This window comes from Mytilus edulis, chromosome 4 (genome assembly GCF_963676685.1).
Source record: "Mytilus edulis chromosome 4, xbMytEdul2.2, whole genome shotgun sequence".
Classification (NCBI taxonomy): domain Eukaryota; kingdom Metazoa; phylum Mollusca; class Bivalvia; order Mytilida; family Mytilidae; genus Mytilus; species Mytilus edulis.
This window is the reverse complement of record NC_092347.1, coordinates 15,098,102-15,113,833: the sequence shown is the minus strand read 5'-3', so window position 1 is coordinate 15,113,833 and position 15,732 is coordinate 15,098,102. Positions and strand designations below refer to the sequence as shown.

The following is a 15,732-nucleotide window of genomic DNA, read 5'->3' as shown; positions in this document are numbered from 1 at the left end:
TTGGCTTGTGAGTTACCCTAGTGTGGTCCATTATCCATCAATGATTTAGTTTGGCTTTTGAGTTACCCTAGTGTTGTCCATTATCCATCAATGCTTTAGTTTGGCTTGTGAGTTACCCTAGTGTGGTCCATTATCCATCAATGATTTAGTTTGGCTTGTGAGTTACCCTAGTGTGGTCCATTATCCATCAATGATTTAGTTTGGCTTGTGAGTTACCCTAGTGTGGTCCATTATCCATCAATGATTTAGTTTGGCTTGTGAGTTATCCTAGTGTGGTCCATTATCCATCAATGATTTAGTTTGGCTTGTGAGTTACCCTAGTGTGGTCCATTATCCATCAATGATTTAGTTTGGCTTGTGAATCATCAAAGTGTGATCTATTATCCATCAATTATTATGGCTTATGAATCACCAAACTATGATACATTATCCATCAATGATTCACTATTGCTTCCACAATGTGACCTATTATTCATTACTGATTTACTATAACTTGTGAAGCCTTTTTTTCATAATTGACATCAAAACACAATGCAACTTTTTAATCAGGGACTGGCAGAAAAAAAACATATACAAGTTTTGTTATGATGTGTATATTTTTTTTTTAATTTATAGGCAAAATAAAACAATATATAGTTGTGAACTTATTTGAATAAACCTGTCCTTAAAGTATATGTGTTTATTTATTTTATAAATGCCCTTATTTTTGAGTATTTAAGCATTTTTATGCAAGTATTTACAATAAAATCTGTAAATTTTATGTTTTCTGAGCATTTGTTTTTAATGTTCATGTAACTGTCCCATTGCTGACTGTAAATATTGGTAGATTTTTTTTTGATCCAAGAAGTTACTTCATAAAGTGTCCTTTTGTCAATTAGATAATATAATATAAATACTGCAAGCCAAAATTTTAAGAATAACAATGGCATCTCAAACCAACATACATGTAATGAAATATTGAGAGCATAAAATTTCTAAAGTATCTAAGCCATACAGTTAAATTGTTTAGTTTTATACACATTTTGCTTAATGGGGCATGAAGAAGAGGATGTTAACTTTATTTGACTTGTTAATTTTGATAAAATTTATCTAATAATTTTGATTTAAGGAAAGACAATATACTCAAGGATAAAAAGATTTATTTCAATATTTGCTAGAAGTCAAAGAAGTTGGACAGTGTAATATATTATTTTCCATACAGTCTTTATGCATTGCAATGAAATGCAAAAAAAGGCTGAAATGGTCAATTTGACCTGCAGACTGTTCTTTATTAATAACACTCCTAACAGTTGTAACATAGACTAAAGGTTATTAATAAGACTTCTGGTATTTCTCATTCACAAGACATAATACCATTAGCAAGTTAGTTCTCCAGACAGTGGAGGAAAGATACAGAACAACACCAACATGGTGACATCAGAACTGTATTGATTTACCGGTACTATTGCTAAAAAAATGTATAACGTGAATTAGAGACCTAATATCCTGATATATATCAATTTTAGATATGCATGCAATATTATTTAAAATATTGGACATTGTTAAATGTTTTCTTCAAGACAGTTCTGGTCTAGGTGGACCTGGGGATAGCATGACAGGTGCAGGAGTTGTAATGGGTTCTTGTTTTTGTTCTGTTATTTTCTCACACCAGGCTCTTGGACTGTACAGTTGAGGACCATAATATGCAATGGTGAATTTCACTGTTCCTTTTCCAGGTCTAACTGGTTCCAGGTTAACTATTTTATATGACATCCCATAGAATATCCTACCAAGGGAAACATAATTCTTAGACTGAAAAATAGGAAAGTAAAAGAGTTAAAAAGATGTTATAAACAATAAACATGTAAAACTATAAGTACCCCAAAATGACTAGTGTGAAACACTTTAAACAGGAAACCCAACGGATCAAAGTCCATTAAAAAAATGAGAAAAACTTATAAACCAAATCAACAAACGACAACCACTGAACAATAAGCTAATGTCTTTGGATTAGGCCAGGTGAAAAACAAATGCAGGAGGTTTAAACGTTTTAACAGGCACCAACTTTCACCCTGACAAGAAAAAGTAGTGTAAAATTACAATATAGAAATACACACTATAAAATATCCATTGAAATGGTACAACTCGACCAAAAACAAGTATTAAAACATATACTGAACGAATAAATTTGATCTATGACACTATATAGATACAAGGTCTAGATCTATAGTATAAGATTGGTTTGATGTCTAACGCCCTTGACCAAAAGAGATGTGAACAAACCTAAGTAGGCATCTTTCTCAAGATCATCCTCATTTGTAACACTTTGTGAATGGTTTTGCATATGCTAGGTTGAACCCCTATTGATATCAAGGTCAAAGACCAAGGTCACATGACTTTATAATTTGATAAGATTACGGACTGCTGGCTCAATACGCCTTTCATCTGTCAGACTTGATGTATTTCCCAAATAAATTGAATAAGCTAAGTTGACATAAACAGTTTTAATGTACTTTGACTAGTACGTATGTCTCCATCTTCAAGCGTTGTGCAATAGTTTCACACACAGGTACCTGTCACCCTGTGGTTTCACATCAGAAAAGAACGAACACTATGAAATATACCAAGGTCATCTGACAATTGTGCGATATAATCCACTGAAAATATGTTTTCATCTGTTCTATCATTTGACCACAAGGAACAAAATTGTTTCAATTATCTGACTAGGCGAAAGCCCTTGATCATCGTTTTTCTTGTCTTTCAAATAGTTTGTGTTTTTTATTTTGATATTGAAATGTTGTAGAGTAATGACATAAATCACAATAAATACAAATAAAATATAGATTTATTATGTTGGTTAACAATGCGACTTGTGTCATTATTTAATTATCTCATTATATCACAATTTACTGCTAAAATGTTTCGTCTGGTCATGAACGCTTCAGGTGTGTGTAAAAATAACAAACGTGATTTTGGCGTTAGTAAATATTTTAATTGAAATAACTATTTGACTGGAAATTAACACAGGGACTCAGTTAGCAGATTAAAATTTTGTAAATCAATGTTTTTTATATTTATTTTAGTATTTCCTGTCTATTTGTATTACTTTATTAACGTATTTGACGATGCCATCGATATTTCTTTGTTTTCTAGCAATGTGCAGTTTACTATTCATATCCGTATACTGAAAAATCCTAGGATTCAGTTTACGGATATGGATAGTAAACTGACATTGGTAAAAAAACAAAGAAATATAGATGACATCGTCAAATACGTTAATAAAGTAATACAAATAGACAGGAAATACTAAAATAAATATAAAAAAACACATTGATTAACAAAATTGTTAACTGCTTAGCGAGTCACTGTTTTTTTTAAGAATTGAGAGGTACATACATATAAATCTAACGTAGGTCTGTCTGTTTTGACAACCACCTGTAGTTCTCCAGGTTTATACGATGAAGCGAAATGAAATGTACACCTTCCTGCAACAAACCGAAGATGTTGTTCTGCCATAGACTCCAATGACTCAGCATTAAAACCATTTGTTCTTGGTATACAGAGTACAATCAATAGAAAAGTTAACCTCAAACACATTCTGTAATGTATTATGAGTTTAATGATAGAATAGTATTCGTCTTTTTATGTTTGTTAGTTGGTTTGGTTTGGTTTGTTTCTTTTGTTTGATTGGTTGGTTAATTTTGTCTTGCTTTTTGAAAAAAAATCATTAAACTCAACAAGGATTCATCGCAGAATATTTTCTACTGAATAAAATTGTTTACTTTCCATTTATATTTTTAAAGTTTACAAAAGTGAAATGTGGATTAAACATTAGAAATAGAGTTCATCAAAAGAACTGTTTCTCTTTTTTACAACATTTTTTTTTCATTTTAGCGACGATTATAATCATTCCTTTTTAAATATAGTCCTGATTCACAATTTTTTACTGATGTGTAAATTTTTATAACATAACAGTATATTAAACCCCCAAAAAATATAAAACAAATAATCAAATCAAGGAAATTAACACAAAAATACCGCATTGTTACCTGTATTGTGATAATTTTATAGAGTGTTACCTTTTAAGTACGAAATATGTTTCCATGCAAAGTATAATAGATAATGTAAGATTATAGTCTTCAGTTATTTCAAACTCTTTACCTCACAGCTAGTAAAGTAACAAATTGGAGAAGGTAAACATAATTTGTTGTCTTTATTATTTTTAATGAGATAAGACTACTTTAAATCATGTTTCAAAGGAAATCTGCTTTTGCTGTTGGGGAAAATTACTTTTTATAGAAAGACATGTACCTTCTGTTAACTTGCACGGAGTTTCCTCTTGTTTACAAACAAGAACAAACATTTTAACACTTTTCACTTGAATTAGACAGTTTATTGTCACTGAGGGATAATTTGCAGACCCGTTAATACATATTTATGGAATTTGACGTAGTTATGTGGTTGTCAAGTTTATATAGACATGTATATCAAAAACTTGGCCGCTTTATTTAAAATAACCACACAATAGGTGAAATACACAATCATTGATGATTAAGATCTAATCATTCTAGTTATAATTTCCTTCTGACTATTTTTTTGATGTTATTTCATTAGTTCTTATATGATGTTTTTGTCGTAATGATACGTCGGATCCTAAAAAAATGGAATAAATAGATCCACCGTATTTTGTGTAAATATATCTTTTAATGATAGACCTGTTTTACAGAAGGTGTTGGTGTTTTCCTTTTCTGCTGAAAAACTCATGTTCAACTTCTATGGTTCCCATGTTACATTGTCCAGTTTCATAACTGCATTTCCTTTTCACTTAAAGTTAAAGACAGACCTGATCATATCTTCAGAAAACTTCATAAATTCCGAATTCTTGTCGATAGTAAAATCAACATTCTATTACCCATATATTTACTTATCTTACCTCCTATACATTTCTACGAATATGATTGGTTAAAAGCGTCCGCGTGCAAACCGTGTATATTTGATAATTAAGTTAGTAGGAAGGCGGGGCTTATTTCATACACGGTTAGTAGTGGAGTTACATCCCTTTATATTCCATATTAGGTAAGAAGGGAGGCGGGGCTTATTTCATACACGTGTAGTAATGGTGTTACGTCTCTTTATAAAAACAAAACGGTACTGAGAAAAAATCTTAAAGGTTTCGAAACGCGCGTCTGGCGTATATGCAAAATTTTGTCCTGGTATCTATGATGAGTTTATTTACAACTACTCGGTCGATGCCACTGCTGGTGGAAATTTATTTCCCCGAGGGTATCACCAGCCTAGTAGTCAGCACTTTTTGTGCTGACATGAATTATCATTGATATGGTTATATTTATAAATTAACTGTTTACAAAATTTAAAATTTTTGAAATACTAAGGCTTTTCTACATCAGGCATAGATTATCATAGCTGGATTTGGCAAAAACTTTTAGGAATTTTGGTCCTCAATGCTCTTCAACTGGTATCTATGATGAGTTTATTTACAACCACTGGGTCGATGCCACTGCTGGTGGAGATTTATTTACCCGAGGGTATCACCAGCCCAGTAGTCAGCACTTTTTGTGCTGACATGAATTATCATTGATATGGTTATATTTATAAATTAACTGTTAACAAAATTTGAAATTTTTGAAATACTAAGGCTTTTCTACCTCAGGCATAGATTACCTTAGCTGGATTTGGCAAAAACTTTTAGGAATTTTGGCCCTCAATACTCTTCAACTTCGTGTTTTATTTGGCCTTTTTTTTTTTTTATTCGAGCGTCGCTGGTGAGTCTTTTGTGGACGAAACGCGCGTCTGGCGTATATACAAAATTTTGTCCTGATATCTATGATGAGTTTCTTTTCAACAGCCGAAGAAATTGATGATTACGATGGAAATAAATTCATAAAACACATTTAAACCTAACAAGTTGTTCTTGTTGTCATCTGTTTTTGTAGGATCGATGGAAGTAGTTTCTTAATGCTAACAGTATTGAAGACTTGCTTATTTTGATAGGTCACTAGTCCACACGTTAAGATAGTTGGTAAGATAAATTCGTTACATAGTGTGCTAGTGACGTAATACGTATTCGCTCTCATCCCATATGGAATTTACTGACCCCATATATACCGTATTAGGTCACAAGAACACTATGTAACTAATAATATACGAAAATCAGGATATAGCTTAATTCTCACAGTTAAAAGATGTTTGAACAGTAAATTTGACATGAGCTTATAGAAATTAATTTTTAACAGCTTAGAAACTTGCAATTGATGCTTATTATGAAACAGTAATTGAAAATTATGCATACTTTAAACTTCTTATAATCCTAGTACCTTTGATAAATATTCGTATGATACAAAGTTTAATTTACTACAGCACCGTTTTTTGTTCAAAATAACACTTATATCGAAAAAACCTGCTTCGTATGACAAAAGTTATTGTTTCGGAAAAGAAGTCCAGTCGGCCGCCTCACTCTGGTTCAACTCATAGCAAGTTTATCGATTACAATTGGTATATTTTGTTTTAAACCGTACAATAGTTTTATAAATGTATCCCATTAATATAGTTAGTTGTTGATAAGAGAGTTAAATACTTAAGGTTTTACGTTTTTGTATGTTACTTGTCCCTCTAGTACACGTGAAACAACCATTGTCTGAATGGAAAAAAGAATCAATGTGTGGTATCGGTTAACGACTAAACATTACTGCATAAAATTGAGAAATAAAATGGGGAATGTGTCAAAGCGACAACAACCCGACCATAGAACAGACAACAGCCGAAGGCCACCAATGTGTCTTCAATGTAGCGAGAAACTCCCGCATCCGTAGGCGTCCTTCAGCTGGCCCCTTAGAAAATATGTATACTTGTACAGTGATAATGGACGTCATACTTAACTCCGAATTATACACAAGAAACTAAAATTAAAAATCATACAAAAATAACAAAGTCCAGAGGCTCGGGACAGGCGCAAAATTGCGGCGGGGTTAAACATGTTTATAAGATCTCAACTCTCCCCTATACCTCTAGCCAATATAGAAAAGTAAACGCATAATAATACGCACATTAAAATTCAGTTCAAGAGAAGTCAGAGTCCAATGTCAGAAGATGTAACAAAAGAAAATAAATAAAATGACAATAATACATAAATAACAAACAGACTACTAGCAGTTAACTGACATGCCAGCTCTAGACCTCAATTAAACTGATTGAAAGATTATGTTTTCATCATATGAATATCAGGCACAATCCCTCCCGTTAGGGGTTTAGTATCATACTATCATAAAAAAAGAAGATGGTGACAAGGGAACGTCACCGACTAAAAATGGATAATTAACGACAGGAAATGAAAAAAAAACCAATTGCATTGTGCAAAAAACTTTTGACTTTCGTAAAGCGAAATTCTATTCTAGATGCCACGCTAACCCCTCTTACCCTGAAGATTACATCTGCGTGATAATATTAACAAACTATGCATAATCTATATATATCTGACAAAGACATTACATTAACTATTGCCATCATAAATAGCGGACAATATCACCATAAATGATGAAATCATTTCAGCTTTCCATTGTGAACTTTCCATTTCTAAGTAGCAACATTCCAGCAGCACCTGCATACGGGGTATATATCTCCCAATTGATACGATATTCCCGTGCTTGCATTTCCTATCATGATTTTCTTGATAGAGGTTTGCTGCTCACAAGGAAGCTATTAAACCAAGAGTTCCAAATAGTGAAGTTGAAATCATCCCTTCGTAAATTTTACGGACGCCATCATGAGTTGGTTGACCGTTATGGAATAACCGTTTCACAAATGATATCGGATATGTTCCTTACGTCGTAACTACAATCCCCTTCCCTTTCATGAATATGACCTACCGAATTAGACTATTTACCGGATTTGTAATCACATAAGCAACACGACGGGTGCCACATGTGGAGCAGGATCTGCTTACCCTTCCGGAGCACCTGAGATTACCCCTAGTTTTTGGTGGGGTTCGTGTTGTTTATTCTTTAGTTTTCTATGTTGTGTCGTGTGTACTATTGTTTTTCTGTTTGTCTTTTTCATTTTTAGCCATGGAGTTGTCAGTTTGTTTTGGATTTATGAGTTTGACTGTCCCTTTGGTATCTTTCGTCCCTCTTTCTTTAATCCACCCTTTTCTAAATAAGAAAATGCCTGTACAAGTCTGGAATATGACAGTTGTTATCCATTCATTTGATGTTTGAGCTTTTTTTTTGTTTTGCCATTTGATGAGTGACTTTCTGTTTTGAAATTTCCTCGGAGTTCGGTATTTATGTTATTTTACTTTTTACAGAAACGTCTTTATAATACAAAAGTTTGACAGTCACGAGGCATACCAAGAAAAATATAAAATAAATTTGCAAGTGTATACTTCAAATTATTCGGTTGACCTACATACAATTTTCAAACTAACCAAAATTGAAAAATTAAAAAGCACAAATAAAAGAAATTATTTATACACGAATGAAAACGCCATAACCCATTATAAAAAAATATAAGAGCATATACCTCAAGCCACGGCCTCTAATATCACTAGAGACGAACTCGTCTAAATGATATAATGGAAAAGAAAAGATAGGATGTATCGATGAATGACACAAAATCCCCACATACTGTATTTATAAATGAATTCTAGATGTCTTTTTTGTAATTGTGTTGCGTTCATATTGTGCAATTCATTGCAATCATTGCTACAATGTTTCTCAACAAATTTGTGTCCTATTCTGCATTTGACTTTTTACTGACTTTAAATCAATAGGTTTTTCGAAGCACACAATACCAGTTATGGTTTTGATGTGTGTGGATGTTTATTGCATTTAGTCGTTTAATTTTGGGCAACAGTAGTTAACCGAAGTTAAAATCTCATTAAACAAGTAAAAGATATCAATCAAGAAAATAATAAAAGCGGAGGGAATCGCATGAAATCAGAAGACTAACATGGAATCGTATTCCTTATATCTGTTTTTGTTTGTCCATTCTCCTGGCTTTTAGCTTCGTCTGTTATCTTTTACTTACATCTTTAATTTATTAAATATAACAATCTATTTGAGGAAGTAAAAGAAATCACGCATGTGAAAACAATGCGAGGATCACAATTCATTTATTGAATATAATGAAATTCTGCAATCATTGTAAAACGTTCTAAAAAATAATATAGCTGATGAAACCGTGACATATGATGTGACATGATCTTATCTGAAATATTTTATAGCTGCGCAACTTTCTGGTTACAATATATTTATTAAATAAACACACATCTGCCATATTGTTTAAAAAAGACTTCGAATATACATGATATAATAGCTCAGTGATGGCAAAACATAACACGAAATTAGACGTGAAATGATCTCAACTAAAGTGTATTATCATTACACCACCGTGGCTGTTTTGTGGCGACATCTATCCGCCTGTGCTAACAAAGCCCTAAAATCACAAAAACTCCAAATTAATGGTTGAAAGCTCAAGCCGGTGTTGGGCGTGGTGGCGGTGTACCAAGAGTTGAGGTTCCGAAAACAGGGGTTGTGATTGTAGGTAGAGTTGTCGTACTTTGAGGAGTAGATGTGGTGTCTTGTATATTAGACGTGGTGTCTTGGGTAGTAGACGTGGTGTCTTGAGTAGTAGATGTGGTGTTTTGTCCAATTGGTGTTGTAGGTACTGGAACTGTTGTGGTTAATGTGGTTGATTGCGATACTGTACTTGTAGTTGGACTCCGAGTCGATAATGTTGTTGTTGTCGCTCGGTCCGCTGTTGTAGTGACTGACACTGTCGTAGTAGGGGTTGGGACTGTAGTGGTAGGAGTCGCTACAGGTGTTATTCTTTCACACCAAGAGCGTGGACTATGATAACGAGATCCAAAATAACCAACAGAAAATCTAACGCTAGCAAGTCCTGATTTCAAAGGTATTAAGTTTATTATCCTGTATGTCATACCGTGATACTGCCTATCAAACGAGTAGAAGTCTGAAGACTGAAAAATAAAAAACATATCTTTCAACATTGAAATGAAAATCCAAAACTTAATATTTACTACGGCTACCAATTGAGAAAGGTAAGTTGAGTATCATCCGAATACTCTGTCGCATAGCTTTTTTCAAGACTTACCATAGATCAGATATTTCGACTATGATGATTATAATGTTTGTCAATAGATACAATTATAAAACATTACTAAATCTGTTTAACATACAAATTACAGACATAACCTTGATATTTAACGTGTCCATACAGAATCACGAGTTCCTGATGTTGAATTAAGTATTCGCTAAAATAATGACAGAACGTTGAGATTTAATTAAAGAAAGGTTAAAAGCATCCCAGAAAACAATTTCATATAGACATGTTATTAATAAGAAGGCTACAAGGTAAATGACACACCAAGTATACTTCTAACACGAAAATATGTATTTATATACACAATAAGTCAGCTTAAAGCTTTCAAATTAGGGCATTTGTAATAAATCTTTAGATTAAAAGTGACTTGACAAAGTGTATTAATAATAATAAAAATGACATGACTAAAAATGCATACGACATATATATTCAATATTTATCATAAGGGAAAGTTTCATTAGCGCTAATCTAATCACTCGACAATGATTGTATAGTTTTACTAGAATTTAACATGTCTCTCTTGATTTTGCGTTTTTTAAATCTTACCAGGTTCAACCCACCATTTTTTTTCTTTAAAAATGTCCTGTACCAAGTCAGGAAAATGGCCATTGTTATATCATAGTTCGTTTCTGTGTGTGTAACATTTTTACGTTGTGTTTCCGTTGTGTCGTTTGTTTTCTCCTATATTTGAGTGTGAATTCTTTGAAAAAGTAAAATAACAAAAACTATACGACGTGTCACGGTACTTTTCTATCCCAAATTCATGTATTTGGTTTTGTTGTTATATTGGTTATTCTCATCGGATTTTGTCTAATGCTTAGTCCGTTGCTATGTGTGTTACATTTGAATGTTGTGTCGTTGTTCTCCTCTGATATTTAATGCGTTTCCCTCAGTTTTAGTTTGTTACCCCGATTTTGTTTTTTGTCCATAGATTTACGATTTTTGAACAGTGGTATACTACTGTTGCCTTTATTCTGCCTCTCTTTGAAAAAGTAAAATAACAAAAACACGGAACTCCAGGGAAATTTTATTCCGTTTGAGGTACTGGAAGATACACTCGATTATATTTAGAAATAAAACAAATGTCATGTGTCGGAATTTGTTTGTATTTACACATATTGATTGTTACGCTAATGTTTTGTATACAAAGAACTTAGCAATTTAAAAATTAAAAAAAAACCAATATGAATTATAAAGCTGACACTGGCCTACATCAATTCGAGGTCACTAAACCAGACCAGTAACCATATTTGTGGTAAACCTTAGTCGTAAAATCTAATGGACCATACTCAAATGACATGTAAATTAATTACTCAAATTTATCATAGGATAGGAAGTATTTTTTCGTTTAACATGTATGTGAATAAAACGATTTATTAGGGAAAACTAGTGAATACATAAAATTATATTTCATCAAGATGAAGTAAACAATGGAAGCTCGCACATACTAACAGTTTCGGCATTATTATCATTTATTCAGCTGGATAGTTAAATACTGTGTATCAGAGTTATCAACTTTGCTTAATTGTTGATCATTCCGTGCGCTTATCTGGATTGAATATCATCAGGAACGCTCTAAGTCGAATATACTTACATAAAGATCTATGGTTGGTTTATTCAGCCGAATACGCATCTCAAATTCTCCAGGATCATATGTTTTATGTAATAATAAAAAGCATGTTCCTGAGACAAATCGAACTGGTATATCCTCTATAGAATCTAACATTTCACCAATAAATCCGAAACTCCCACACACGAAACTTGCAAGAAGTAACCACACATATCTGATATTCATTCTGCAAATAAAAAAAAGTTATTTCGGGAATGCATTACGTTACATATTAAAAAATGTACTAAATAATTATAACCAAAACAATGACTATTAACAAAAATTCAAACCATGATTTATGTTTTCTATGTTGTGTCATGTGTGCTGTTTGTCTTTTTCATTTTTAGCCATGGCGTTGTCAGTTTGTTTTAGATTTATGAGTTTGACTGTCCCTTTGGTATCTTTCGTCCCTCTTTTATGCACATCCTTGTTGTAAATGTGCTTGAAAGTGTAACCTTACCTTGTATATAGTATTTTTCCCATCCCTATACATCTGAACTAGACCACACGTTTTGTGGAATACAAGTAGTCTAAAGGATGTTTGCGCACTCTTTGATGTTTTTAAAATATGACATTAAGATTTGTACGCCAAAATTATTGCCTCATTTGATCACCAGTTCAAATCATTTCAAAATTTATAGTATTGAACTATCAAACTTTAATGATGTAGAATACAGATAAAAAAAATATGATTTACTCTTTATTGAAATGACCATGAATCTTGTTGTTGATTTATCATACAATCCCATCTTACCTTATATGATGTCCACCTCTTACCTCCGTGGCTTTTATGACTATGGTACCATGACTTGTTATCCTCATCCCACTAATCACACCTTTATACAGGTAAAATGGAGTATTTAACAACATTCATCAAAAATGACACACTTGACTTGGATGACATTCATCAGCTGAGCACATCTCCGTTTTGGAACTTTGACAAATATGCGGCAGAAACAGACAATCGTTTTGCATATTCGATATGTCTTTTTCTATAGATATACATAAGAACTGCAAGTTTTAATTCAACTTTAACTTACCATGCTTCTTTTCTTTCTCGTGTATATGTTACAGTGAATTTGTATAATCAAATTCCCTAATATGATTTCAGGGATTGTCAATAATTTAAGGATCCTTTGTTTGAAAAAAAAATTAATATAGACAAAATGTCATTTTTTCTTTCATAGTCCTTGCCAGATGAAATAATTTTGCTTTTAAACACAGAGGATGATCTTAAAAATATAACCAACACAGGGTTTCGAGATAAAGTTGAAGACTTCAAAATAAATAATATCAACATTGCCTTTATAGCGATAATTTACATGTAATGTTTGTTTATAATAGCCAGCATCAAATGGATATTCAAATCCACAGAGCATGTTAGTCGTGGTACATGTAAAACAAATTGTGAAAAAAATTATGGAACATCTGTTTTGTGGTGGTTTTTTCTTTTCTTCAAATGAACATGAAAGTCAAACTGAGAGTACTTACGCATCTAAATGTATAGAAAATAGGCAGAACTATATATAAGGATTGACAAAAAGAACAAAATTTTAGAGGAAGCTGGTATTTGGTGAAATATTCTCATAGCAGGATAAAAGAGGAAAGGGAAACCCGAAAAACATAATGGCAATTGTACACATAACGTCTGAAAATGGATATCGCAAGGCCACAAAACATGCCATTATGGTATCTTGTTTGAACCAGTTCGAGGTTGCTAATTTCCTTTTTTGTGGGTACTGTCAGATGTTTTTAACTTATAAATAAACATATTTCTTCATTTCAGTTATTATGCATAATCCCTGACGTTTTTTTCTAGTGATTATACACAATCCCTGAAAATTTTAGTGATTATATATAATCCCTAAACTAGCCAGTGATTCTACATAATCCCTGAAAATTTCAGGGATTCTACATAATTACTGATTATACAAATTAACTGTAACATATACATGATTAAGAACATAGGAAGGGATTGCTATTCATATTGAACTTATTGTTACAGTAATACTATACACTAACACGGCTTTTTACTTTCTTTATCTTATTATAAACGTATGTAATATTATATTGTATTAGTCAAAACTGAAAAAAAACAATAAGGGGACGAGACATTAACACGAGATAAAAAAAACCCAGAACATGTCACTAAAATATATTAAATTATATAAAATCAATACAATTTCGATAGTTCCTAAACTTATCTTTGAAGACGGGTTATGAAGTTCTAAGATGTCCAGACTGTTGTAAAAAATAATGAGAATTTATACAGGAAGCTAAAAGAAGCCTGGATCACAATCAAGACCCTATGCAAATTTATAGGACTATACGGGTTTGGTGGTTTTGTAACTACCCTTTCCTTTTGAACCTAGTTCAGGAAGAAAATTGACAGTGCTCTTTAATCCTTTTATAAGATCTCTTGAGACCATCCTCGGTTTTTAGTGTGGTTTATATTGTTCAATCTTTGGTGTGTTGTGTACTAATGTTTCTAAGTGCGTGTTGAACTTGTGAGTTTGAGTGTCACTTTGGTGTTTTTCGTCTCTCTTTTCCTAATCCAGCTGGTGTGGTTAAAGTCTTTAAAGGGAAACTTCGCAAAAAAATCAAAAATTGATATTATGTCCATTCTGTATAAAAATGCTCAAATTTATAGATATTATAGTTTTATTCCGCTAAATAAGAGATCACCATCGATTTTAAATTTTGAGTATCAGTTCTCTACTCTCCGCCATCTTGTCACCTTCTCCGATGAAAAATCACGATATGTCAATAAACCACAAAGGAACAAAACAACAGTAAACGATGTAGTCGTAATTGCGTGTCGATATCTTGTCAATCGTACGGTTGTTTTATCTGACTGACTAACTTGATACGGAAAATGGTCTTATATTTTTAAATAACCATATAGTCTGTTATTTTTAAACTGATAATATTGTAATTAGTTAAAAAGTCAAAGTTCAAATCATAAAATGATAAATAAGTGTTCCGTGGAAATTGTTTTCGAAAATCTAATTCGTTCATAATTCTTTCAAGTAATAAACTTTATTTAAATAAATTCGGATCTTCCCTAATCTGATCACCAGCATGGCTAAAGGTATTACTCCCAAAGGTATTGGAAGGGGTGTAAGGTGACACGTCCAGGTATTCAATCGATTTCCTGTCCGGCGGGCAGTATTGATCAGTGTACACGACCGTTACTTATAACTTTCCATTTTGAACTATCAGGTGCATGTATAATATACATTTTTGTCTTGCGTGTCCGAAAGTGATATAATATACTAGTCATTACTGAACTCATACGCTTGTTTATAAATAACATTTCTGGTGTAAAGAATATTATTTATAAAAAAAAAAAATAATACAAAAAAAAATAATTGAAGAAATACAAATCTATTTACATATTTTTCCAAGGGTTAATTTGGGAAAATGTAATATATACTCGTTGTCAATAGTTTAGGACAGATTGGAACATACCAGAATTATTGATCTAAAAAAATGTGCGCACTTGTCGACGATTCGTGTATACATACGCCTGGTAGAAAGTTACGGAACTATAGTCAGTAGCGCTATTTAAAATATGTATACATTGAACATAAGAAAGAAACATACATTTTGTGTAAATTGTGGTAAAAGTTTTGTAAATAGACTAGTCCACGTATGCCAACAGTATGTAATCAACGAATTCGATAGACTATTGTATACCAAAAGAAGAAGAAGAAAAAAAAAGAAACAATTTGATTTAAATACAGGTCAATTTATAACTTGCTTTGGTTCATCGAAGTTAAGAACATTGTAAACTCACAGATTTATATATCAATTAAATTGTTTTCGAATAAAGGACGAAATTCGTCATCATCACAATTGTTCCAACATTCATGTAAAATATATGCAACTGGACGTACACTAATAATCCCCAAGGAATGTGAATATTTTCTAGGAAAACTATTGAGTATCAATTTCGGGATTTATTTTCTTTTTTGATATTCAATGACAGCAATTTAAAGAATAAA

The 15,732-nt window shown here is 32.3% G+C and overlaps 2 protein-coding genes across 3 annotated transcripts; both read right to left on the bottom strand.

Moving 5' to 3' along the window:
- Positions 1-1,445: 1,445 nt before the first annotated feature.
- Positions 1,446-3,573, bottom strand: LOC139519054 (uncharacterized). Its single transcript, XM_071310814.1, has 2 exons — positions 3,376-3,573; positions 1,446-1,791 (listed from the first exon to the last, which is right to left on the bottom strand). Exons 1-2 carry the CDS (start codon positions 3,493-3,495, stop codon positions 1,555-1,557), a joined length of 357 nt encoding a protein of 118 aa, XP_071166915.1. The 5' UTR covers positions 3,496-3,573; the 3' UTR covers positions 1,446-1,554.
- A 5,516-nt stretch (positions 3,574-9,089) lies between these two features.
- Positions 9,090-12,609, bottom strand: LOC139519052 (microtubule-associated protein RP/EB family member 1-like). Of its 2 annotated transcripts, none has more exons than XM_071310811.1 (3): positions 12,480-12,609; positions 11,711-11,912; positions 9,090-9,973 (listed from the first exon to the last, which is right to left on the bottom strand). In XM_071310811.1, the coding sequence occupies exons 1-3, from the start codon at positions 12,593-12,595 to the stop codon at positions 9,467-9,469; spliced, it is 825 nt and encodes a 274-aa protein (XP_071166912.1). In that variant the 5' UTR covers positions 12,596-12,609; the 3' UTR covers positions 9,090-9,466. The 2 variants fall into 2 exon arrangements, with proteins under 2 accessions (XP_071166912.1, XP_071166913.1); XM_071310812.1 differs by lacking the exon at positions 12,480-12,609 and adding an exon at positions 12,186-12,278.
- Between the last annotated feature and the right edge of the window lie 3,123 nt (positions 12,610-15,732).

Bases quoted from the DNA above. Each gene is read 5' to 3' on its own strand.
- LOC139519054 (XM_071310814.1), bottom strand. From the start codon at position 3,495: ATGGCAGAACAACATCTTCGGTTTGTTGCAGGAAGGTGTACATTTCAT. The intron at 1,792-3,375 runs GTATGTACCTCT...CCTATTTTTCAG, and splicing joins GACCTACGTTAGATTTATAT to TCTAAGAATTATGTTTCCCT.
- LOC139519052 (XM_071310811.1), bottom strand. From the start codon at position 12,595: ATGTTGTTAAATACTCCATTTTACCTGTATAAAGGTGTGATTAGTGGG. The intron at 11,913-12,479 runs GTAAGATGGGAT...TTTTATTTGCAG, and splicing joins AGAGGTGGACATCATATAAG to AATGAATATCAGATATGTGT. The intron at 9,974-11,710 runs GTAAGTATATTC...TTTATTTTTCAG, and splicing joins AACCAACCATAGATCTTTAT to TCTTCAGACTTCTACTCGTT.